This window comes from Salmo salar, chromosome ssa12 (assembly GCF_905237065.1).
Source record: "Salmo salar chromosome ssa12, Ssal_v3.1, whole genome shotgun sequence".
Classification (NCBI taxonomy): Eukaryota; Metazoa; Chordata; class Actinopteri; order Salmoniformes; family Salmonidae; genus Salmo; species Salmo salar.
In genome coordinates this window covers 15,124,114-15,151,858 of record NC_059453.1, presented here as the reverse complement: position 1 = coordinate 15,151,858, position 27,745 = coordinate 15,124,114, and the positions used below count along the sequence as shown (strand labels likewise).

Below are 27,745 nucleotides of genomic sequence, written 5' to 3'. Positions count from 1 at the left end.
TCATATTATCATCCATCCTTGTCGTATTATCATCCATCCTAGTCGCATTATCATCCATCCTAGTCGTATTAACATCCATCCTTGTCATCCCATCCTAGTCATATTATCATCCATCCTAGTCATAATATCGTCCATCCTAGTCATATTATCATCCATCCTTGTCATCCCATCCTAGTCGTATTAACATCCATCCTTGTCATCCCATCCTAGTCGTATTAACATCCATCCTTGTCATCCCATCCTGAGTCATATTATCATCCATCCTAGTCATATTATCATCCATCCTAGTCATATTATCATCCATCCTTGTCGTATTATCATCCATCCTAGTCATATTATCATCCATCCTAGTGTATTATCATCCATCCTAGTTCGTATTATCATCCATCCTAGTCATATTATCATCCATCCTAGTCATATTATCATCCATTTCCATCCTAGTCGTATTATCATCCATCCTAGTCGTGTTATCATCCATCCTAGTCGTATTCATCCATCTTCATCCTAGTCATATTATCATCCATCCTAGTCGTATTATCGTCCATCCTAGTCATATTATCATCCATCCTAGTCAACCCATCCTAGTCATATTATCATCCATCCTAGTCGTATTATCATCCATCCTAGTCGTATTATCATCCATCCTAGTCGTATTATCATCCATCCTAGTCTATATCATCCATCCTAGTCATATTATCATCCATCCTAGTCGTATTATCATCCATCCTAGTCATATTATCATCCATCCTAGTCGTATTATCATCCATCCTAGTCGTATTATCATCCATCCTAGTCGTATTATCATCCATCCTAGTCGTATTATCATCCATCCTTGTCATCCCATCCTGTTCTATTATCATCCATCCTAGTTGTATTATCATCCATCCTAGTCATATTATCATCCATTCTAGTCGTATTATCATCCATCCTGTCATATTATCATCCATCCCATCCTAGTCATATTATCATCCATCCTAGTCGTATTATCATCCATCCTAGTCGATTATCATCCATCCTAGTCATATTATCATCCATCCTAGTCGTATTATCATCCATCCTAGTCGTATTATCATCCATCCTAGTCGTTATTATCATCCATCCTAGTCGTATTATCATCCATCCTAGTCATATTATCATCCATCCTAGTCGTATTATCATCCATCCTAGTCGTATTATCATCCACCCTAGTCGTATTATCATCCACCCTAGTCATATTATCATCCATCCTAGTCGTATTATCATCCATCCTAGTCGTATTATCATCCATCCTAGTCGTATTATCATCCATCCTAGTCGTATTATCATCCACCCTAGTCGTATTATCATCCACCCTAGTCGTATTATCATCCATCCTAGTCGTATTATCATCCACCCTAGTCGTATTATCATCCACCCTAGTCGTATTATCATCCATCCTAGTCGTATTATCATCCATCCTAGTCGTATTATCATCCATCCTTGTCAACCCATCCTAGTCGTATTATCATCCATCCTAGTCGTATTATCATCCATCCTAGTCGATATTATCATCCATCCTAGTCGTATTATCATCCATCCTAGTCATATTGTCATCCATCCTAGTCATATTATCATCCATCCTTGTCATCCCATCCTAGTCATATTATCATCCATCCTAGTCGTATTATCATCCATCCTAGTCGTATTATCATCCATCCTAGTCGTATTATCATCCATCCTAGTCGTATTATCATCCATCCTAGTCATATTATCATCCACCCTAGTCATATCATCCACCCTAGTCATATCATCCATCCTAGTCATATTATCATCCATCCTAGTCATATTATCATCCATCCTTGTCGTATTATCATCCATCCTAGTCGTATTATCATCCATCCTAGTCGTATTATCATCCATCCTAGTCATATTATCATCCATCCTTGTCATCCCATCCTATTCGTATTATCATCCATCCTAGTCGTATTATCATCCATCCTAGTCATATTATCATCCATTCTAGTCGTATTATCATCCCTCCTAGTCATATTATCATCCATCCCATCCTAGTCATATTATCATCCATCCTAGTCGTATTATCATCCACCCTAGTCGTATTATCATCCATCCTAGTCATATTATCATCCATCCTAGTCGTATTATCATCCATCCTAGTCGTATTATCATCCATCCTAGTCGTATTATCATCCATCCTAGTCGTATTATCATCCATCCTAGTCAACCCATCCTAGTGTATTATCATCCATCCTAGTCATATTATCATCCACCCTAGTCGTATTATCATCCACCCTAGTCATATTATCATCCATCCTAGTCATATTATCATCCATCCTAGTCGTATTATCATCCATCCTAGTCGTATTATCATCCATCCTAGTCGTGTTATCATCCATCCTAGTCGTATTATCATCCACCCTAGTCGTATTATCATCCACCCTAGTCGTATTATCATCCACCCTAGTCAGTATTATCATCCACCCTAGTCGTATTATCATCCACCCTAGTCGTATTATCATCCATCCTAGTCGTATTATCATCCATCCTAGTCGTATTATCATCCATCCTAGTCGTATTATCATCCATCCTAGTCAATCCATCCTAGTCGTATTATCATCCATCCTAGTCGTATTATCATCCATCCTAGTCGTATTATCATCCATCCTAGTCGTATTATCATCCATCCTAGTCGTATTATCATCCATCCTAGTCATATTATCATCCATCCTAGTCGGTCATCCATCCTAGTCATATTATCATCCATCCTAGTCGTATTATCATCCATCCTTGTCATCCCATCTAGTCATATTATCATCCATCCTAGTCGTGTTATCATCCATCCTAGTCGATTACATATCATCCATCCTAGTCATATTATCATCCATCCTAGTCATATTATCATCCATCCTAGTCATATTATCATCCATCCTTGTCATCCCATCCTAGTCATATTATCATCCATCCTAGTCGTATTAACATCCATCCTTGTCATCCCATCCTAGTCATATTATCATCCATCCTAGTCGATATTATCATCCATCCTAGTCGTGTTATCATCCATCCTAGTCTATTATCATCCATCCTAGTCATATTATCATCCATCCTAGTCATATTATCATCCACCCTAGTCGTATTATCATCCATCCTAGTCGATATTATCATCCATCCTAGTCATATTATCATCCATCCTAGTCGTATTATCATCCATCCTAGTGTATTATCATCCATCCTAGTCGGTAACATCCATCTTCATCCCATCCTAGTCGTATTATCATCCATCCTAGTCGTATTATCATCCATCCTAGTCGTATTATCATCCATCTCCCCATCCTAGTCGTATTATCATCCATCTCTAGTCGTATTATCATCCAGCATCCCATCCTAGTCGTATTATCATCCATCCTAGTCGTATTATCATCCATCCTAGTCTTATTATCATCCATCCTAGTCGTATTATCATCCATCCTAGTCATATTATCATCCATCCTAGTCGTATTATCATCCATCCTAGTCGTATTATCATCCATCCTAGTCGTATTATCATCCATCCTAGTCGTATTATCATCCATCCTAGTCGTATTATCATCCATCCTAGTCGATATTATCATCCATCCTAGTCGTATTATCATCCACCCTAGTCGTATTATCATCCATCCTAGTCATATTATCATCCATCTAGTCAGTGATATTATCATCCATCCTAGTCGTATTATCATCCATCCTAGTGTATTATCATCCATCCTAGTCGTATTATCATCCATCCTAGTCAGCCATCCTAGTGTATATCATCCATCCTAGTCGTTATCATCCATCCTAGTGTATTATCATCCATCCTAGTCGTATTATCATCCATCCTAGTCGTATTATCATCCATCCTAGTCGTATTATCATCCATCCTAGTCGTATTATCATCCATCCTAGTCGTATTATCATCCATCCTAGTCGTATTATCATCCATCCTAGTCGTATTATCATCCACCCTAGTCGTATTATCATCCATCCTAGTCGTATTATCATCATTGCCCTCCTAGTCGTATTATCATCCATCCTAGTCGTATTACATCCACCTTGTCATCCATCCTAGTCGATATTATCATCCATCCTAGTCGTATTATCATCCATCCTAGTCGTATTATCATCCATCCTAGTCGTATATCATCATCCTAGTCATATTATCATCCATCCTAGTCATATTATCATCCATCTAGTCGTATTATCATCCATCCTAGTCAGATTATCATCCATCCTAGTCGTATTATCATCCATCCTAGTCATATTATCATCCATCCTAGTCGTATTATCATCCATCCTAGTCGTATTATCATCCACCCTAGTCGCATTATCATCCATCCTAGTCGTATTATCATCCACCCTAGTCGTATTATCATCCATCCTAGTCGTATTATCATCCATCCTAGTCGTTATCATCCATCCTAGTCGTATTATCATCCATCCTAGTCGTATTATCATCCATCCTGGTCAACCCATCTAGTCGTATTATCATCCATCCTAGTCGTATTATCATCCATCCTAGTCGCATTATCATCCATCCTAGTCGTATTATCATCCATCCTAGTCATATTATCATCCATCCTAGTCGTATTATCATCCATCCTAGTCATATTATCATCCATCCTAGTCATATTATCATCCATCCTTGTCATCCCATCCTAGTCATATTATCATCCATCCTAGTCGTTTATCATCCATCCTAGTCGTATTATCATCCATCCTAGTCATATTATCATCCATCCTTGTCATGTTATCATCCATCCTAGTGTTATTATCATCCATCCTAGTCATATTATCATCCATCCTAGTCATATTATCATCCATCCTAGTCATATTATCATCCATCCTAGTCATATTATCATCCATCCTTGTCGTATTATCATCCATCCTAGTCGATATTATCATCCATCCTAGTCGTATTATCATCCATCCTAGTCATATTATCATCCATCCTAGTCAGTATTATCATCCATCCTAGTCATATTATCATCCATCCTAGTCATATTATCATCCATCCTAGTCGATTATCATCCATCCTAGTCGTATTATCATCCATCCCACCTAGTCGTATTATCATCCATCCTAGTCGTATTATCATCCATCCTAGTCATATTATCATCCATCCTAGTCATATTATCATCCATCCTAGTCGTATTATCATCCATCCTAGTCGTATTATCATCCATCCTAGTCGGTTATCATCCATCCTAGTCGTATTATCATCCATCCTAGTCCCCATCCTAGTCGTATTATCATCCATCCTAGTCTATTATCATCCATCCTAGTCGTATTATCATCCATCCTAGTCGTATTATCATCCATCCTAGTCATATTATCATCCATCCTAGTCGTATTATCATCCATCCTAGTCGTTTATTATCATCCATCCTAGTCGTATTATCATCCATCCTAGTCGTATTATCATCCATCCTAGTCGTATTATCATCCATCCTAGTCGTATTATCATCCATCCTAGTCGTATTATCATCCATCCTAGTCGTATTATCATCCATCCTAGTCATATTATCATCCATCCTAGTCAACCCATCCTAGTGTATTATCATCCATCCTAGTCGTATTATCATCCATCCTAGTCGTATTATCATCCATCCTAGTCGAATTATCATCCATCCTGAGTCGTATTATCATCCATCCTAGTCGTATATCATCCATCCTAGTCGTATTATCATCCATCCTAGTCATATTATCATCCATCCTAGTCGTATTATCATCCATCCTAGTCGTATTATCATCCATCCTTGTCAAAACCACAGTCGTATTATCATCCATCCTAGTCGTGTTATCATCCATCCTAGTCGTATTATCATCCATCCTAGTCGTATTATCATCCATCCTAGTCGTGTTATTATCCATCCTAGTCGTATTATCATCCATCTATCTAGTCATATTATCATCCATCCTAGTCGATTACATCCATCCTAGTCATATTATCATCCATCCTAGTCGTATTATCATCCATCCTAGTCGTATTATCCATCCTAGTCGTATTATCATCCATCCTAGTCATATTATTATCCATCCTAGTCATATTATTATCCATCCTAGTCATATTATCATCCATCCTTAGTCATATTATCATCCATCCTAGTCATATTATCATCCATCCTAGTCGTATTATCATCCATCCTAGTCGTATTATCATCCACCTAGTCATATTAATATACCATCTAGTCATATTATAATCCATCCTAGTCATATTAATATCCATCCTAGTCATATTATCATATGTCATCCATCCTAGTCGTATTATCATCCATCCTTGTCAATAATATCCATCCTAGTCATATTATCATCCATCCTAGTCATATTATCATCCATCCTAGTCATATTAATATCCATCCTAGTCATATTATTATCCATCCTAGTCATATTATTATCCATCCTAGTCGTATTATCATCCATCCTAGTCATATTATCATCCATCCTAGTCATATTATCATCCATCCTAGTCATATTAATATCCATCCTAGTCGTATTATCATCCATCCTAGTCGTATTAATATCCATCCTAGTCATATTATTATCCATCCTAGTCGTATTATCATCCATCCTAGTCATATTATCATCCATCCTAGTCATATTATCATCCATCCTAGTCGTTATTATCATCCATCCTAGTCATATTATCATCCATCCTAGTCGTTATTATCATCCATCCTAGTCATATTAATATCATCCTAGTCATATTATTATCCATCCTAGTCATATTATTATCCATCCTAGTCGTATTATCATCCATCCTAGTCGTATTATATCCATCCTAGTATAGTCGTATTAATATCCATCCTAGTCATATTATCATCCATCCTAGTCATATTAATATCCATCCTAGTCATATTATCATCCATCCTAGTCGTATTATCATCCATCCTAGTCGTATTATCATCCATCCTAGTCATATTATCATCCATCCTAGTCATATTATTATCCATCCTAGTCATATTATTATCCATCCTAGTCGTATTATCATCCATCCTAGTCGTATTATTATCCATCCTAGTCGTATTATCATCCATCCTAGTCGTATTATCATCCATCCTAGTCATATTATCATCCATCCTAGTCGTATTATCATCCCATCCTAGTCATATTATCATCCATCCTAGTCAACTAGTCATATTAATATCCATCCTAGTCATATTATCATCCATCCTAGTCATATTAATATCCATCCTAGTCATATTATCATCCATCCTAGTCATATTAATATCCATCCTAGTCATATTAATATCCATCCTAGTCATATTATCATCCATCCTAGTCATATTAATATCCATCCTAGTCATATTATCATCCATCCTAGTCATATTATCATCCATCCTAGTCATATTATCATCCATCCTAGTCATATTATCATCCCATCCTAGTCATATTAATATCCATCCTAGTCATATTAATATCCATCCTAGTCATATTATCATCCATCCTAGTCATATTAATATCCATCCTAGTCATATTATCATCCATCCTAGTCATATTAATATCCATCCTAGTCATATTATCATCCATCCTAGTCATATTATCATCCACCCTAGTCAACCCATCCTAGTCATATTAATATCCATCCTAGTCATATTATCATCCATCCTAGTCATATTATCATCCACCCTAGTCAACCCATCCTAGTCATATTAATATCCATCCTAGTCATATTATCATCCATCCTAGTCATATTAATATCCATCCTAGTCATATTATCATCCATCCTAGTCATATTATCATCCATCCTAGTCATATTAATATCCATCCTAGTCATATTATCATCCATCCTAGTCGTATTATCATCCATCCTAGTCATATTAATATCCATCCTAGTCATATTATCATCCATCCTAGTCATATTATCATCCATCCTAGTCATATTATCATCCATCCTAGTCATATTAATATCCATCCTAGTCATATTAATATCCATCCTAGTCATATTATCATCCATCCTAGTCATATTAATATCCATTCATTTTACAAATGATGTTTTATTATCTGCTTCATTACAGGACTTGTCCAATTAGAGGCTCGAGCCTTTTGACTGGAAGATGACAGACCTGCTTTTGTTGCGTGTTTCCATTAATGAAACACATCAGGTCTTTGTATGAATGCATAGTATTTTCTGTTGTTCACGTCATTTTACTGTATAACCGTTTGTTGACCGGTTAGTCGGCAGAAGAATTCACCGAAATGTGCATCACTATCACACACACACACACACACACACACACACACACACACACACACACACACACACACACGTAGTAACAAGAATGCCTCCGTAAATAATGGAATAAACATAGCTAGGAAACATACTAAACCAATGTGAAGCACACAGATAAACACATTGTAAATCATCAACATGTAATTCCACAACAATGTAAACGTTGTTGTTGTCCAGACGCGTCGCGGGCGCTGCCCGAGTTCCCAGAGTTGGATCTGCAGGACAGACCTCTTCCTGACGGGATCATTCCAGAACACATCGCAGCCTTCCAACAGCTCTACAGGGAACACTGTGAGGTATACAGTCTACTACGCACTGCTGGCTTGTGGCAGTCTTATGAAGTGTTGTGCCTATTATGTAGGGCTATGTCTGTCTTGATTCAACTAACGATAACGATGATGAGTTGAGAAGTTGAATCAGGTGTGTTAGTTCCAGGATTGTGTTATCACTGTGTTATCAATGTGTTAGCAGTGCTTTGTCAGTCTAATGTAGTGTTATGTCTGTCTAATGTATTTCTAATGTAGGTCTATGTCCTGTTATGTGGGTCAAATGTCATGTCACGCACTGCTGGCTTATGGCAGTCTTAGTCTAATGTAGTGTTATGACTTTCTATCTTTCATGTCTGTTAAAATACTATGTCAGTCTACAGGTGTGTTATGTCAGTCTAATGTAGTGTAATGTCAGGCAAACGTAGTGTTTTATCATTCTTACGTAGTGCTATGTCATGTCTGTGCAGGCCATTCTGGATGTGATGGTGAACCTGCAGTTCACTCTGGTGGAGACGCTGTGGAAAACCTTCTGGAGGTTCAGCGAGAGCATCGACGCAGACACACTCGGCGTGTGAGTGAAACACACACACACACACACACGTTCTACATGTCACACATTACATTATAACACATAGAATCTAACAAATAGTGTGTGTGCGTGCCTTCAGTCATGGTGAGTCAGAGGAGCGTCTACCTAAGTGGTACCTGGTGGTGCTGTGTAAGTACCAGCCAGTTGTTCACTGGACCAGAGACTGTGATAACACACTGTACCAGGCGCTGGTGGAGATCCTCATCCCTGACGATATTGACCCATCCCCAGTGAGTTATGACACATGACATTAGGTCTACATAACATGACATTAGAGCTACATAACATGACAGAGCTGCACAACATGCCATTAGAGCTACATAACATGACAGAGCTGCACAGCATGCCATTAGAGCCACATGACAGAGCTGCACAACATGCCATTAGAGCTACATAACATGCCATTAGGTCTACATAACATGACATTAGAGCTACATAACATGACAGAGCTGCACAACATGACATTCGAGCTACATAACATGACAGAGCTGCACAACATGCCATTAGAGCTACATAACATGCCATTAGAGCTACATAACATGCCATTAGAGCTACATAACATGCCATTAGAGCTACATAACATGCCATTAGAGCTACATAACATGCCATTAGAGCTACATAACTTGACATTAGAGCCACATAACTTGACATTAGAGCCACATAACTTGACATTAGAGCCACATAACTTGACAGAGCTGCACAACTTGACATTAGAGCCACATGACATGACATTAGAACTACACAACATGACCTTAGAGCTACATGACAGAGCTACATAACACTAAATGACAGTACATGTAATGTCTTCTAAAACATATGACTACCTACTTTTCTCTGTCATGTATATTCATCTCCCTCCCTCTCTCTCTGTCAGGTGCCTTAACTCAGGCCATCCGTAACTTTGCCAAGAGTCTAGAGAGCTGGCTGACATGCGCCATGATGAACATACCAGAGGAGATGGTCCGTATCAAGGTGTGATTTCTCTCTCTCTCTCACACACACACACACACACACACACACACACAATACAAACACTCTTCCACAAAACTACATTCCCTCTCCCTTCCTCCCCCCCTCCCCTTCCCTCTCCCTTCCCCCTCCTCCCCTCCTCTCTCCCGTCTCCTCCTCTCCTCCAGGTGGTGTGTGCGGGAGCGTTTGCCCAGACGCTGCGTCGCTACACCAGTCTCAACCACCTGGCCCAGGCAGCCAGGGCCGTCCTCCAGAACACAGCCCAGATCAATCAGATGCTGAGTGACCTCAACAGAGTTGACTTCACCAACGTGCAGGTACATCTGTCTGGATACCTTTTAACCACTACCTCTCTCTCTCTGTCTGGATACCTTTTAACCACTACCTCTCTCTCTCTCTCTCTGTCTGGATACCTTTTAACCACTACCTCTCTCTGTCTGTCTGGATACCTTTTAACCACTACCCTCTCTCTCTCTCTGTCTGGATACCTTTAACCACTACCTCTCTCTCTCTCTCTGTCTGGATACCTTTTAACCACTACCTCTCTCTCTCTCTGTCTGTCTGGATACCTTTTAACCACTACCTCTCTCTCTCGTCTGTCTGGATACCTTTTTAACCACTACCTCTCTCTCTCTCTCTGTCTGGATACCTTTTAACCACTACCTCTCTCTCTCTCTCTGTCTGGATACCTTTTAACCACTACCTCTCTCTCTCTGTCTGGATACCTTTTAACCACTACCTCTCTCTCTCTCTGTCTGGATACCTTTTTAACCACTACCTCTCTCTCTCTCTCTGTCTGGATACCTTTTAACCACTACCTCTCTCTCTCTCTCTGTCTGGATACCTTTTAACCACTACCTCTCTCTCTCTCTCTCTGTCTGGATACCTTTTAACCACTACCTCTCTCTCTCTCTCTCTGTCTGGATACCTTTTAACCACTACCTCTCTCTCTCTCTCTCTGTCTGGATACCTTTTAACCACTACCTCTCTCTCTCTCTCTCTGTCTGGATACCTTTTAACCACTACTTTCTCTCTCTCTCTGTCTGGATACCTTTTAACCACTACCTCTCTCTCTCTCTCTGTCTGGATACCTTTTAACCACTACTCTCTCTCTCTCTCTGTCTGGATACCTTTTAACCACTACCTCTCTCTCTCTCTCTGTCTGGATACCTTTTAACCACTACCTCTCTCTCTCTCTGTCTGGATACCTTTTTAACCACTACCTCTCTCTCTCTCTCTGTCTGGATACCTTTTAACCACTACCTCTCTCTCTCTCTCTCTGTCTGGATACCTTTTAACCACTACCTCTCTCTCTCTCTCTCTGTCTGGATACCTTTTAACCACTACCTCTCTCTCTCTCTCTCTGTCTGGATACCTTTTAACCACTACCTCTCTCTCTCTCTGTCTGGATACCTTTTAACCACTACCTCTCTCTCTCTGTCTGGATACCTTTTAACCACTACCTCTCTCTCTCTCTCTGTCTGGATACCTTTTAACCACTACCTCTCTCTCTCTCTCTCTGTCTGGATACCTTTTAACCACTACCTCTCTCTCTCTCTCTGTCTGGATACCTTTTAACCACTACTCTCTCTCTCTCTCTCTGTCTGGATACCTTTTAACCACTACCTCTCTCTCTCTCTCTGTCTGGATACCTTTTAACCACTACCTCTCTCTCTCTCTGTCTGGATACCTTTTAACCACTACCTCTCTCTCTCTCTCTCTGTCTGGATACCTTTTAACCACTACCTCTCTCTCTCTCTCTCTGTCTGGATACCTTTTAACCACTACCTCTCTCTCTCTCTCTGTCTGGATACCTTTTTAACCACTACCTCTCTCTCTCTCTCTGTCTGGATACCCTCTCTCTCTCTCTGGATACCTTTTAACCACTACTCTCTCTCTCTCTCTCTGTCTGGATACCTTTTAACCACTACCTCTCTCTCTCTCTCTCTGTCTGGATACCTTTTAACCACTACCTCTCTCTCTCTCTCTCTGTCTGGATACCTTTTTAACCACTACCTCTCTCTCTCTCTCTGTCTGGATACCTTTTAACCACTACCTCTCTCTCTCTCTCTCTGTCTGGATACCTTTTAACCACTACCCTCTCTCTCTCTCTCTGTCTGGATACCTTTTAACCACTACCCTCTCTCTCTCTCTGTCTGGATACCTTTTAACCACTACCTCTCTCTCTCTCTCTCTGTCTGGATACCTTTTAACCACTACCTCTCTCTCTCTCTCTGTCTGGATACCTTTTAACCACTACCTCTCTCTCTCTCTGTCTGGATACCTTTTAACCACTACCTCTCTCTCTCTCTCTGTCTGGATACCTTTTAACCACTACCTCTCTCTCTCTCTCTGTCTGGATACCTTTTAACCACTACCTCTCTCTCTCTCTCTCTGTCTGGATACCTTTTAACCACTACCTCTCTCTCTCTCTCTGTCTGGATACCTTTTAACCACTACCTCTCTCTCTCTCTGTCTGGATACCTTTTAACCACTACCTCTCTCTCTCTCTCTCTGTCTGGATACCTTTTAACCACTACCTCTCTCTCTCTCTCTGTCTGGATACCTTTTAACCACTACCTCTCTCTCTCTCTCTGTCTGGATACCTTTTAACCACTACCTCTCTCTCTCTCTCTCTGTCTGGATACCTTTTAACCACTACCCTCTCTCTCTCTCTCTGTCTGGATACCTTTTAACCACTACCTCTCTCTCTCTCTCTCTGTCTGGATACCTTTTAACCACTACCCTCTCTCTCTCTCTCTGTCTGGATACCTTTTAACCACTACTCTCTCTCTCTCTCTGTCTGGATACCTTTTAACCACTACCTCTCTCTCTCTCTCTCTGTCTGGATACCTTTTAACCACTACCTCTCTCTCTCTCTCTGTCTGGATACCTTTTAACCACTACCTCTCTCTCTCTCTCTGTCTGGATACCTTTTAACCACTACCTCTCTCTCTCTCTCTCTGTCTGGATACCTTTTAACCACTACCTCTCTCTCTCTCTCTGTCTGGATACCTTTTAACCACTACCTCTCTCTCTCTCTCTCTGTCTGGATACCTTTTAACCACTACCCTCTCTCTCTCTCTCTGTCTGGATACCTTTTAACCACTACCTCTCTCTCTCTCTCTGTCTGGATACCTTTTAACCACTACCTCTCCTCTCTCTCTCTGTCTGGATACCTTTTAACCACTACCTCTCTCTCTCTCTCTCTGTCTGGATACCTTTTAACCACTACCTCTCTCTCTCTCTCTGTCTGGATACCTTTTAACCACTACCTCTCTCTCTCTCTCTCTGTCTGGATACCTTTTAACCACTACCCTCTCTCTCTCTCTCTGTCTGGATACCTTTTAACCACTACCTCTCTCTCTCTCTCTGTCTGGATACCTTTTAACCACTACCTCTCTCTCTCTCTCTGTCTGGATACCTTTTAACCACTACCTCTCTCTCTCTCTCTGTCTGGATACCTTTTAACCACTACCTCTCTCTCTCTCTGTCTGGATACCTTTTAACCACTACTCTCTCTCTCTCTCTCTGTCTGGATACCTTTTAACCACTACTTCTCTCTCTCTCTGTCTGGATACCTTTTAACCACTACCTCTCTCTCTCTCTCTGTCTGGATACCTTTTAACCACTACTCTCTCTCTCTCTCTGTCTGGATACCTTTAACCACTACCTCTCTCTCTCTCTCTGTCTGGATACCTTTTAACCACTACCTCTCTCTCTCTCTCTGTCTGGATACCTTTTAACCACTACCTCTCTCTCTCTCTCTGTCTGGATACCTTTTAACCACTACCTCTCTCTCTCTCTCTCTGTCTGGATACCTTTTAACCACTACCTCTCTCTCTCTCTGTCTGGATACCTTTTAACCACTACCTCTCTCTCTCTCTCTGTCTGGATACCTTTTAACCACTACCTCTCTCTCTCTGTCTGGATACCTTTTAACCACTACCTCTCTCTCTCTCTCTCTGTCTGGATACCTTTTAACCACTACCTCTCTCTCTCTCTCTGTCTGGATACCTTTTAACCACTACCTCTCTCTCTCTCTCTGTCTGGATACCTTTTAACCACTACCCTCTCTCTCTCTCTCTGTCTGGATACCTTTTAACCACTACCTCTCTCTCTCTCTCTGTCTGGATACCTTTTAACCACTACCTCTCTCTCTCTCTCTCTGTCTGGATACCTTTTAACCACTACCTCTCTCTCTCTCTCTGTCTGGATACCTTTTAACCACTACCTCTCTCTCTCTCTGTCTGTCTGGATACCTTTTAACCACTACTTCTCTCTCTCTCTCTGTCTGGATACCTTTTAACCACTACCTCTCTCTCTCTCTCTGTCTGGATACCTTTTAACCACTACCTCTCTCTCTCTCTCTGTCTGGATACCTTTTAACCACTACCTCTCTCTCTCTCTCTGTCTGGATACCTTTTTAACCACTACCTCTCTCTCTCTCTCTGTCTGGATACCTTTTAACCACTACCTCTCTCTCTCTCTCTGTCTGGATACCTTTTAACCACTACCTCTCTCTCTCTCTCTGTCTGGATACCTTTTAACCACTACCCTCTCTCTCTCTCTCTGTCTGGATACCTTTTAACCACTACCTCTCTCTCTCTCTCTGTCTGGATACCTTTTAACCACTACCCTCTCTCTCTCTCTGTCTGGATACCTTTTAACCACTACCTCTCTCTCTCTCTCTGTCTGGATACCTTTTAACCACTACTCTCTCTCTCTCTGTCTGGATACCTTTTAACCACTACCTCTCTCTCTCTCTCTCTGTCTGGATACCTTTTAACCACTACCTCTCTCTCTCTCTCTGTCTGGATACCTTTTAACCACTACCTCTCTCTCTCTCTCTGTCTGGATACCTTTTAACCACTACCTCTCTCTCTCTCTCTCTGTCTGGATACCTTTTAACCACTACTCTCTCTCTCTCTCTGTCTGGATACCTTTTAACCACTACCTCTCTCTCTCTCTGTCTGGATACCTTTTAACCACTACCTCTCTCTCTCTCTCTGTCTGGATACCTTTTAACCACTACCTCTCTCTCTCTCTCTGTCTGGATACCTTTTAACCACTACCTCTCCTCTCTCTCTGTCTGGATACCTTTTAACCACTACCTCTCTCTCTCTCTGTCTGGATACCTTTTAACCACTACCTCTCTCTCTCTCTCTGTCTGGATACCTTTTAACCACTACCTCTCTCTCTCTCTCTCTGTCTGGATACCTTTTAACCACTACTCTCTCTCTCTCTCTCTGTCTGGATACCTTTTTAACCACTACCTCTCTCTCTCTCTCTGTCTGGATACCTTTTAACCACTACCTCTCTCTCTCTCTCTGTCTGGATACCTTTTAACCACTACCCCTCTCTCTCTCTCTGTCTGGATACCTTTTAACCACTACCTCTCTCTCTCTCTCTGTCTGGATACCTTTTAACCACTACCCTCTCTCTCTCTCTGTCTGGATACCTTTTAACCACTACCTCTCTCTCTCTCTCTCTGTCTGGATACCTTTTAACCACTACCTCTCTCTCTCTCTCTGTCTGGATACCTTTTAACCACTACCTCTCTCTCTCTCTGTCTGGATACCTTTTAACCACTACCTCTCTCTCTCTCTGTCTGGATACCTTTTAACCACTACCTCTCTCTCTCTCTCTGTCTGGATACCTTTTAACCACTACCTCTCTCTCTCTCTCTGTCTGGATACCTTTTAACCACTACCTCTCTCTCTCTCTCTGTCTGGATACCTTTTAACCACTACCTCTCTCTCTCTCTGTCTGGATACCTTTTTAACCACTACCTCTCTCTCTCTCTCTGTCTGGATACCTTTTAACCACTACCTCTCTCTCTCTCTCTGTCTGGATACCTTTTAACCACTACCTCTCTCTCTCTCTGTCTGGATACCTTTTAACCACTACCTCTCTCTCTCTCTGTCTGGATACCTTTTAACCACTATCTCTCTCTCTCTGGATACCTTTTAACCACTACCTCTCTCTCTCTCTCTGTCTGGATACCTTTTAACCACTACCTCTCTCTCTCTCTCTGTCTGGATACCTTTTAACCACTACCTCTCTCTCTCTCTGTCTGGATACCTTTTAACCACTACTCTCTCTCTCTCTCTGTCTGGATACCTTTTAACCACTACCTCTCTCTCTCTCTCTCTGTCTGGATACCTTTTTAACCACTACCTCTCTCTCTCTCTCTCTGTCTGGATACCTTTTAACCACTACCTCTCTCTCTGTCTGGATACCTTTTAACCACTACCTCTCTCTCTCTCTCTCTGTCTGGATACCTTTTAACCACTACCTCTCTCTCTCTCTGTCTGGATACCTTTTAACCACTACCTCTCTCTCTCTCTCTGTCTGGATACCTTTTAACCACTACCTCTCTCTCTCTCTCTCTCTGGATACCTTTTAACCACTACCTCTCTCTCTCTCTCTCTGTCTGGATACCTTTTAACCACTACCTCTCTCTCTCTCTCTCTGTCTGGATACCTTTTAACCACTACCTCTCTCTCTCTCTGTCTGGATACCTTTTTAACCACTACCTCTCTCTCTCTCTCTCTGTCTGGATACCTTTTAACCACTACCCTCTCTCTCTCTCTCTGTCTGGATACCTTTTAACCACTACCTCTCTCTCTCTCTCTGTCTGGATACCTTTTAACCACTACCTCTCTCTCTCTCTCTGTCTGGATACCTTTTAACCACTACCTCCTCTCTCTCTCTGTCTGGATACCTTTTAACCACTACCTCTCTCTCTCTCTCTCTGTCTGGATACCTTTTAACCACTACCTCTCTCTCTCTCTCTGTCTGGATACCTTTTTAACCACTACCTCTCTCTCTCTCTGTCTGGATACCTTTTAACCACTACCTCTCTCTCTCTCTGGTCTGGATACCTTTTAACCACTACTCTCTCTCTCTCTCTGTCTGGATACCTTTTAACCACTACCTCTCTCTCTCTCTGTCTGGATACCTTTTAACCACTACCTCTCTCTCTCTCTCTCTCTGGATACCTTTTAACCACTACCTCTCTCTCTCTCTCTCTGTCTGGATACCTTTTAACCACTACCTCTCTCTCTCTCTCTGTCTGGATACCTTTTAACCACTACCTCTCTCTCTCTCTCTGTCTGGATACCTTTTAACCACTACCTCTCTCTCTCTCTCTGTCTGGATACCTTTTAACCACTACCTCTCTCTCTCTCTGTCTGGATACCTTTTAACCACTACCTCTCTCTCTCTCTCTCTGTCTGGATACCTTTTTAACCACTACCTCTCTCTCTCTCTCTCTGTCTGGATACCTTTTTAACCACTACCTCCTCTCTCTCTCTCTCTGTCTGGATACCTTTTAACCACTACCTCTCTCTCTCTCTCTCTGTCTGGATACCTTTTAACCACTACCTCTTCTCTCTCTCTCTGTCTGGATACCTTTTAACCACTACCTCTCTCTCTCTCTCTCTGTCTGGATACCTTTTAACCACTACTCTCTCTCTCTCTCTGTCTGGATACCTTTTAACCACTACCTCCTCTCTCTCTCTCTGTCTGGATACCTTTTAACCACTACCTCTCTCTCTCTCTCTGTCTGGATACCTTTTAACCACTACCTCTCTCTCTCTCTCTCTGTCTGGATACCTTTTAACCACTACTCTCTCTCTCTCTCTCTGTCTGGATACCTTTTAACCACTACCCTCTCTCTCTCTCTGTCTGGATACCTTTTAACCACTACCTCTCTCTCTCTCTCTCTGTCTGGATACCTTTTAACCACTACCTCTCTCTCTCTCTCTCTGTCTGGATACCTTTTAACCACTACCTCTCTCTCTCTCTCTGTCTGGATACCTTTTAACCACTACCTCTCTCTCTCTCTCTGTCTGGATACCTTTTAACCACTACCTCTCTCTCTCTCTCTCTGTCTGGATACCTTTTAACCACTACCTCTCTCTCTCTTCTGTCTGGATACCTTTTAACCACTACCCCTCTCTCTCTCTCTGTCTGGATACCTTTTAACCACTACCTCTCTCTCTCTCTCTGTCTGGATACCTTTTTAACCACTACCTCTCTCTCTCTCTCTCTGTCTGGATACCTTTTAACCACTACCTCTCTCTCTCTCTCTCTGTCTGGATACCTTTTAACCACTACTCTCTCTCTCTCTCTGTCTGGATACCTTTTTAACCACTACCTCTCTCTCTCTCTCTGTCTGGATACCTTTTAACCACTACCTCTCTCTCTCTCTCTGTCTGGATACCTTTTAACCACTACCTCTCTCTCTCTCTCTGTCTGGATACCTTTTAACCACTACCTCTCTCTCTCTCTCTCTGTCTGGATACCTTTTAACCACTACCTCTCTCTCTCTCTCTGTCTGGATACCTTTTAACCACTACCTCTCTCTCTCTCTCTGTCTGGATACCTTTTAACCACTACCTCTCTCTCTCTCTCTCTGTCTGGATACCTTTTAACCACTACCTCTCTCTCTCTCTCTGTCTGGATACCTTTTAACCACTACCTCTCTCTCTCTCTCTCTGTCTGGATACCTTTTAACCACTACTCTCTCTCTCTCTCTCTGTCTGGATACCTTTTAACCACTACCTCCTCTCTCTCTCTCTGTCTGGATACCTTTTAACCACTACCTCTCTCTCTCTCTCTGTCTGGATACCTTTTAACCACTACCTCTCTCTCTCTCTCTCTCTGGATACCTTTTAACCACTACCTCTCTCTCTCTCTCTCTGTCTGGATACCTTTTAACCACTACCTCTCTCTCTCTGTCTGTCTGGATACCTTTTAACCACTACTCTCTCTCTCTCTCTGTCTGGATACCTTTTAACCACTACCTCTCTCTCTCTCTCTGTCTGGATACCTTTTAACCACTACCTCTCTCTCTCTCTCTGTCTGGATACCTTTTTAACCACTACCTCTCTCTCTCTCTCTGTCTGGATACCTTTTAACCACTACCTCTCTCTCTCTCTGTCTGGATACCTTTTAACCACTACCTCTCTCTCTCTCTCTCTGTCTGGATACCTTTTTAACCACTACCTCTCTCTCTCTCTGTCTGGATACCTTTTAACCACTACTCTCTCTCTCTCTCTCTGTCTGGATACCTTTTAACCACTACCTCTCTCTCTCTCTCTGTCTGGATACCTTTTAACCACTACCTCTCTCTCTCTCTCTGTCTGGATACCTTTTAACCACTACCTCTCTCTCTCTCTCTCTGTCTGGATACCTTTTAACCACTACCCTCTCTCTCTCTCTCTGTCTGGATACCTTTTAACCACTACTCTCTCTCTCTCTCTCTGTCTGGATACCTTTTAACCACTACCCTCTCTCTCTCTCTCTGTCTGGATACCTTTTAACCACTACCTCTCTCTCTCTCTGTCTGGATACCTTTTAACCACTACCTCTCTCTCTCTCTCTGTCTGGATACCTTTTAACCACTACCTCTCTCTCTCTCTCTGTCTGGATACCTTTTAACCACTACCTCTCTCTCTCTCTCTGTCTGGATACCTTTTAACCACTACTCTCTCTCTCTCTCTCTGTCTGGATACCTTTTAACCACTACCTCTCTCTCTCTCTGTCTGGATACCTTTTAACCACTACCTCTCTCTCTCTCTCTCTGTCTGGATACCTTTTTAACCACTACCTCTCTCTCTCTCTCTGTCTGGATACCTTTTAACCACTACCTCTCTCTCTCTCTCTGTCTGGATACCTTTTAACCACTACCTCTCTCTCTCTCTCTGTCTGGATACCTTTTAACCACTACCTCTCTCTCTCTCTCTGTCTGGATACCTTTTTAACCACTACCTCTCTCTCTCTCTCTGTCTGGATACCTTTTAACCACTACTCTCTCTCTCTCTCTCTGTCTGGATACCTTTTAACCACTACCTCTCTCTCTCTCTCTGTCTGGATACCTTTTAACCACTACCTCTCTCTCTCTCTCTCTGTCTGGATACCTTTTTAACCACTACCTCTCTCTCTCTCTCTCTGTCTGGATACCTTTTAACCACTACCTCTCTCTCTCTCTCTGTCTGGATACCTTTTAACCACTACTCTCTCTCTCTCTCTCTGTCTGGATACCTTTTAACCACTACTCTCTCTCTCTCTCTCTGTCTGGATACCTTTTTAACCACTACCTCTCTCTCTCTCTGTCTGGATACCTTTTAACCACTACCTCTCTCTCTCTCTGTCTGGATACCTTTTAACCACTACCTCTCTCTCTCTCTCTGTCTGGATACCTTTTAACCACTACCTCCTCTCTCTCTCTCTGTCTGGATACCTTTTAACCACTACCTCTCTCTCTCTCTCTGTCTGGATACCTTTTAACCACTACCTCTCTCTCTCTCTCTCTGTCTGGATACCTTTTAACCACTACCTCCTCTCTCTCTCTCTGTCTGGATACCTTTTAACCACTACCTCTCTCTCTCTCTGTCTGGATACCTTTTAACCACTACCTCTCTCTCTCTCTCTGTCTGGATACCTTTTAACCACTACTTCTCTCTCTCTCTCTCTGTCTGGATACCTTTTAACCACTACCTCTCTCTCTCTCTCTGTCTGGATACCTTTTAACCACTACCTCTCTCTCTCTCTCTCTGTCTGGATACCTTTTAACCACTACCCTCTCTCTCTCTCTGTCTGGATACCTTTTAACCACTACCTCTCTCTCTCTCTCTCTGTCTGGATACCTTTTAACCACTACCTCTCTCTCTCTCTCTGTCTGGATACCTTTTAACCACTACCTCTCTCTCTCTCTCTGTCTGGATACCTTTTTAACCACTACCTCTCTCTCTCTCTGTCTGGATACCTTTTAACCACTACCTCTCTCTCTCTCTCTCTGTCTGGATACCTTTTAACCACTACCTCTCTCTCTCTCTCTGTCTGGATACCTTTTAACCACTATCTCTCTCTCTCTCTCTGTCTGGATACCTTTTAACCACTACCTCTCTCTCTCTCTGTCTGGATACCTTTTAACCACTACCTCTCTCTCTCTCTCTGTCTGGATACCTTTTAACCACTACCTCTCTCTCTCTCTCTGTCTGGATACCTTTTAACCACTACCTCTCTCTCTCTCTCTCTGTCTGGATACCTTTTAACCACTACCTCTCTCTCTCTCTCTGTCTGGATACCTTTTAACCACTACTCTCTCTCTCTCTCTCTGTCTGGATACCTTTTAACCACTACCTCTCTCTCTCTCTCTGTCTGGATACCTTTTAACCACTACCTCTCTCTCTCTCTCTGTCTGGATACCTTTTAACCACTACCTCTCTCTCTCTCTCTCTGTCTGGATACCTTTTAACCACTACCTCTCTCTCTCTCTCTGTCTGGATACCTTTTAACCACTACCTCTCTCTCTCTCTCTGTCTGGATACCTTTTAACCACTACCCTCTCTCTCTCTCTCTCTGTCTGGATACCTTTTAACCACTACCTCTCTCTCTCTCTCTGTCTGGATACCTTTTAACCACTACCTCTCTCTCTCTCTCTGTCTGGATACCTTTTTAACCACTACCTCTCTCTCTCTCTCTGTCTGGATACCTTTTAACCACTACCTCTCTCTCTCTCTCTCTGTCTGGATACCTTTTAACCACTACCTCTCTCTCTCTCTCTCTGTCTGGATACCTTTTTAACCACTACCTCTCTCTCTCTCTCTCTGTCTGGATACCTTTTTAACCACTACCTCTCTCTCTCTCTCTGTCTGGATACCTTTTAACCACTACCTCTCTCTCTCTCTCTCTGTCTGGATACCTTTTAACCACTACCTCTCTCTCTCTCTCTGTCTGGATACCTTTTTAACCACTACCTCTCTCTCTCTCTCTGTCTGGATACCTTTTAACCACTACCTCCTCTCTCTCTCTCTGTCTGGATACCTTTTAACCACTACCTCTCTCTCTCTCTCTGTCTGGATACCTTTTAACCACTACCTCTCTCTCTCTCTCTGTCTGGATACCTTTTAACCACTACCTCTCTCTCTCTCTCTGTCTGGATACCTTTTAACCACTACCTCTCTCTCTCTCTCTGTCTGGATACCTTTTTAACCACTACCTCTCTCTCTCTCTCTCTGTCTGGATACCTTTTAACCACTACCTCTCTCTCTCTCTCTGTCTGGATACCTTTTAACCACTACCTCTCTCTCTCTCTCTGTCTGGATACCTTTTAACCACTACCTCTCTCTCTCTCTCTCTGTCTGGATACCTTTTAACCACTACCTCTCTCTCTCTCTCTGTCTGGATACCTTTTAACCACTACCTCTCTCTCTCTCTCTGTCTGGATACCTTTTTAACCACTACCTCTCTCTCTCTCTCTCTGTCTGGATACCTTTTTAACCACTACCTCTCTCTCTCTCTCTCTGTCTGGATACCTTTTAACCACTACCTCTCTCTCTCTCTCTCTGTCTGGATACCTTTTAACCACTACCTCTCTCTCTCTCTCTGTCTGGATACCTTTTAACCACTACCCTCTCTCTCTCTCTCTGTCTGGATACCTTTTAACCACTACCTCTCTCTCTCTCTCTGTCTGGATACCTTTTAACCACTACCTCTCTCTCTCTCTCTGTCTGGATACCTTTTAACCACTACCTCTCTCTCTCTCTCTCTGTCTGGATACCTTTTAACCACTACCTCTCTCTCTCTCTCTGTCTGGATACCTTTTAACCACTACCTCTCTCTCTCTCTCTGTCTGGATACCTTTTAACCACTACTCTCTCTCTCTCTCTCTGTCTGGATACCTTTTAACCACTACCTCTCTCTCTCTCTCTGTCTGGATACCTTTTAACCACTACCTCTCTCTCTCTCTCTCTGTCTGGATACCTTTTAACCACTACCTCTCTCTCTCTCTGTCTGGATACCTTTTAACCACTACCCTCTCTCTCTCTCTCTGTCTGGATACCTTTTAACCACTACCTCTCTCTCTCTCTCTGTCTGGATACCTTTTAACCACTACCTCTCTCTCTCTCTCTCTGTCTGGATACCTTTTTAACCACTACCTCTCTCTCTCTCTGTCTGGATACCTTTTAACCACTACCTCTCTCTCTCTCTCTCTGTCTGGATACCTTTTAACCACTACCTCTCTCTCTCTCTCTGTCTGGATACCTTTTAACCACTACCTCTCTCTCTCTCTCTGTCTGGATACCTTTTAACCACTACCTCTCTCTCTCTCTCTCTGTCTGGATACCTTTTTAACCACTACCTCCTCTCTCTCTCTGTCTGGATACCTTTTAACCACTACCTCTCTCTCTCTCTCTGTCTGGATACCTTTTAACCACTACCTCTCTCTCTCTCTCTGTCTGGATACCTTTTAACCACTACCTCTCTCTCTCTCTGTCTGGATACCTTTTAACCACTACCTCTCTCTCTCTCTCTCTGTCTGGATACCTTTTTAACCACTACCTCTCTCTCTCTCTCTGTCTGGATACCTTTTAACCACTACCTCTCTCTCTCTCTCTCTGTCTGGATACCTTTTAACCACTACCTCTCTCTCTCTCTCTGTCTGGATACCTTTTAACCACTACCTCTCTCTCTCTCTCTGTCTGGATACCTTTTAACCACTACCTCTCTCTCTCTCTCTGTCTGGATACCTTTTAACCACTACCTCTCTCTCTCTCTCTGTCTGGATACCTTTTAACCACTACCTCTCTCTCTCTCTCTTGTCTGGATACCTTTTAACCACTACCTCTCTCTCTCTCTCTCTGTCTGGATACCTTTTAACCACTACCTCTCTCTCTCTCTCTGTCTGGATACCTTTTAACCACTACCTCTCTCTCTCTCTCTGTCTGGATACCTTTTAACCACTACCTCTCTCTCTCTCTCTGTCTGGATACCTTTTAACCACTACCCTCTCTCTCTCTCTCTGTCTGGATACCTTTTTAACCACTACCTCTCTCTCTCTCTCTGTCTGGATACCTTTTTAACCACTACCTCTCTCTCTCTCTCTGTCTGGATACCTTTTAACCACTACCTCTCCTCTCTCTCTCTGTCTGGATACCTTTTAACCACTACCTCTCTCTCTCTCTCTGTCTGGATACCTTTTAACCACTACCTCTCTCTCTCTCTCTGTCTGGATACCTTTTAACCACTACCTCTCTCTCTCTCTCTGTCTGGATACCTTTTAACCACTACTCTCTCTCTCTCTCTGTCTGGATACCTTTTTAACCACTACCTCTCTCTCTCTCTCTCTGTCTGGATACCTTTTAACCACTACCTCTCTCTCTCTCTCTCTGTCTGGATACCTTTTAACCACTACTCTCTCTCTCTCTCTCTGTCTGGATACCTTTTAACCACTACCTCCTCTCTCTCTCTCTGTCTGGATACCTTTTAACCACTACTCTCTCTCTCTCTCTGTCTGGATACCTTTTAACCACTACCTCTCTCTCTCTCTCTGTCTGGATACCTTTTAACCACTACCTCTCTCTCTCTCTCTGTCTGGATACCTTTTAACCACTACTCTCTCTCTCTCTCTGTCTGGATACCTTTTAACCACTACCTCTCTCTCTCTCTCTGTCTGGATACCTTTTAACCACTACCTCTCTCTCTCTCTCTGTCTGGATACCTTTTAACCACTACTCTCTCTCTCTCTCTGTCTGGATACCTTTTAACCACTACCTCTCTCTCTCTCTCTGTCTGGATACCTTTTAACCACTACCTCTCTCTCTCTCTCTGTCTGGATACCTTTTAACCACTACCTCTCTCTCTCTCTGTCTGGATACCTTTTAACCACTACCTCTCTCTCTCTCTCTGTCTGGATACCTTTTTAACCACTACCTCTCTCTCTCTCTCTCTGTCTGGATACCTTTTAACCACTACCTCTCTCTCTCTCTCTGTCTGGATACCTTTTAACCACTACCTCTCTCTCTCTCTCTGTCTGGATACCTTTTAACCACTACCTCTCTCTCTCTCTCTGTCTGGATACCTTTTAACCACTACTCCTCTCTCTCTCTCTGTCTGGATACCTTTTTAACCACTACCTCTCTCTCTCTCTCTGTCTGGATACCTTTTAACCACTACCTCTCTCTCTCTCTCTCTGTCTGGATACCTTTTAACCACTACCTCTCTCTCTCTCTCTGTCTGGATACCTTTTAACCACTACCTCTCTCTCTCTCTCTGTCTGGATACCTTTTAACCACTACCTCTCTCTCTCTCTCTGTCTGGATACCTTTTAACCACTACCTCTCTCTCTCTCTCTGTCTGGATACCTTTTAACCACTACCTCTCTCTCTCTCTCTCTGTCTGGATACCTTTTAACCACTACCTCTCTCTCTCTCTCTGTCTGGATACCTTTTAACCACTACTCTCTCTCTCTCTCTCTGTCTGGATACCTTTTAACCACTACCTCTCTCTCTCTCTCTGTCTGGATACCTTTTAACCACTACCTCTCTCTCTCTCTCTGTCTGGATACCTTTTAACCACTACCTCTCTCTCTCTCTCTCTGTCTGGATACCTTTTAACCACTACCTCTCTCTCTCTCTCTGTCTGGATACCTTTTAACCACTACCTCTCTCTCTCTCTCTCTGTCTGGATACCTTTTAACCACTACCCTCTCTCTCTCTCTGTCTGGATACCTTTTAACCACTACTCTCTCTCTCTCTCTCTGTCTGGATACCTTTTAACCACTACCTCTCTCTCTCTCTCTGTCTGGATACCTTTTAACCACTACCTCTCTCTCTCTCTCTGTCTGGATACCTTTTAACCACTACCTCTCTCTCTCTCTCTCTGTCTGGATACCTTTTAACCACTACCTCTCTCTCTCTCTCTGTCTGGATACCTTTTAACCACTACCTCTCTCTCTCTCTCTGTCTGGATACCTTTTAACCACTACCTCTCTCTCTCTCTGTCTGGATACCTTTTAACCTCTCTCTCTCTCTGTCTGGATACCTTTTAACCACTACCTCCTCTCTCTCTCTCTGTCTGGATACCTTTTAACCACTACCTCTCTCTCTCTCTCTGTCTGGATACCTTTTAACCACTACCTCTCTCTCTCTCTCTGTCTGGATACCTTTTAACCACTACCTCTCTCTCTCTCTCTCTGTCTGGATACCTTTTAACCACTACCTCTCTCTCTCTCTCTCTGTCTGGATACCTTTTAACCACTACCTCTCTCTCTCTCTCTGTCTGGATACCTTTTAACCACTACCTCTCTCTCTCTCTGTCTGGATACCTTTTAACCACTACTCTCTCTCTCTCTGTCTGGATACCTTTTAACCACTACCTCCTCTCTCTCTCTCTGTCTGGATACCTTTTAACCACTACCTCTCTCTCTCTCTCTGTCTGGATACCTTTTAACCACTACTCTCTCTCTCTCTCTGTCTGGATACCTTTTAACCACTACCTCTCTCTCTCTCTCTGTCTGGATACCTTTTTAACCACTACCTCTCTCTCTCTCTCTGTCTGGATACCTTTTAACCACTACCTCTCTCTCTCTCTCTGTCTGGATACCTTTTAACCACTACCTCTCTCTCTCTCTGTCTGGATACCTTTTTAACCACTACCTCTCTCTCTCTCTCTGTCTGGATACCTTTTAACCACTACCTCTCTCTCTCTCTCTCTGTCTGGATACCTTTTAACCACTACCTCTCTCTCTCTCTCTGTCTGGATACCTTTTAACCACTACCTCTCTCTCTCTCTCTCTGTCTGGATACCTTTTAACCACTACCTCTCTCTCTCTCTCTGTCTGGATACCTTTTAACCACTACCTCTCTCTCTCTCTCTGTCTGGATACCTTTTAACCACTACCTCTCTCTCTCTCTCTGTCTGGATACCTTTTAACCACTACCTCTCTCTCTCTGTCTGTGTCGGATACCTTTTAACCACTACCTCTCTCTCTCTCTCTGTCTGGATACCTTTTAACCACTACTCTCTCTCTCTCTCTGTCTGGATACCTTTTAACCACTACCTCTCTCTCTCTCTCTCTGTCTGGATACCTTTTAACCACTACCTCTCTCTCTCTCTCTGTCTGGATACCTTTTAACCACTACCTCTCTCTCTCTCTCTGTCTGGATACCTTTTAACCACTACCTCTCTCTCTCTCTGTCTGGATACCTTTTAACCACTACCTCTCTCTCTCTCTCTGTCTGGATACCTTTTAACCACTACCTCTCTCTCTCTCTCTGTCTGGATACCTTTTAACCACTACCTCTCTCTCTCTCTCTGTCTGGATACCTTTTAACCACTACCTCTCTCTCTCTCTCTGTCTGGATACCTTTTAACCACTACCTCTCTCTCTCTCTCTGTCTGGATACCTTTTAACCACTACCTCTCTCTCTCTCTCTGTCTGGATACCTTTTAACCACTACCTCTCTCTCTCTCTCTGTCTGGATACCTTTTTAACCACTACCTCTCTCTCTCTCTCTGTCTGGATACCTTTTAACCACTACCTCTCTCTCTCTCTCTCTGTCTGGATACCTTTTAACCACTACCTCTCTCTCTCTCTCTCTGTCTGGATACCTTTTAACCACTACTCTCTCTCTCTCTCTCTGTCTGGATACCTTTTAACCACTACCTCTCTCTCTCTCTCTGTCTGGATACCTTTTAACCACTACTCTCTCTCTCTCTCTGTCTGGATACCTTTTAACCACTACCTCTCTCTCTCTCTCTGTCTGGATACCTTTTAACCACTACCTCTCTCTCTCTCTCTCTGTCTGGATACCTTTTAACCACTACCTCTCTCTCTCTCTCTGTCTGGATACCTTTTAACCACTACCTCTCTCTCTCTCTCTGTCTGGATACCTTTTAACC

At 42.5% G+C, this 27,745-nt stretch overlaps 1 protein-coding gene across 1 annotated transcript in view; it reads left to right on the top strand.

The window, feature by feature from the left end:
• LOC106564142 (MHC class II regulatory factor RFX1) overlaps positions 1-27,745 on the top strand; it is a 59,799-nt gene that overhangs the window by 20,599 nt on the left and 11,455 nt on the right. Inside the window, 5 exon segments of the mRNA XM_045692056.1 lie at positions 8,399-8,517; positions 8,958-9,061; positions 9,159-9,313; positions 9,954-10,051; positions 10,216-10,365. Of these exon segments, the coding sequence (XP_045548012.1) occupies positions 8,399-8,517; positions 8,958-9,061; positions 9,159-9,313; positions 9,954-10,051; positions 10,216-10,365 (626 nt within the window).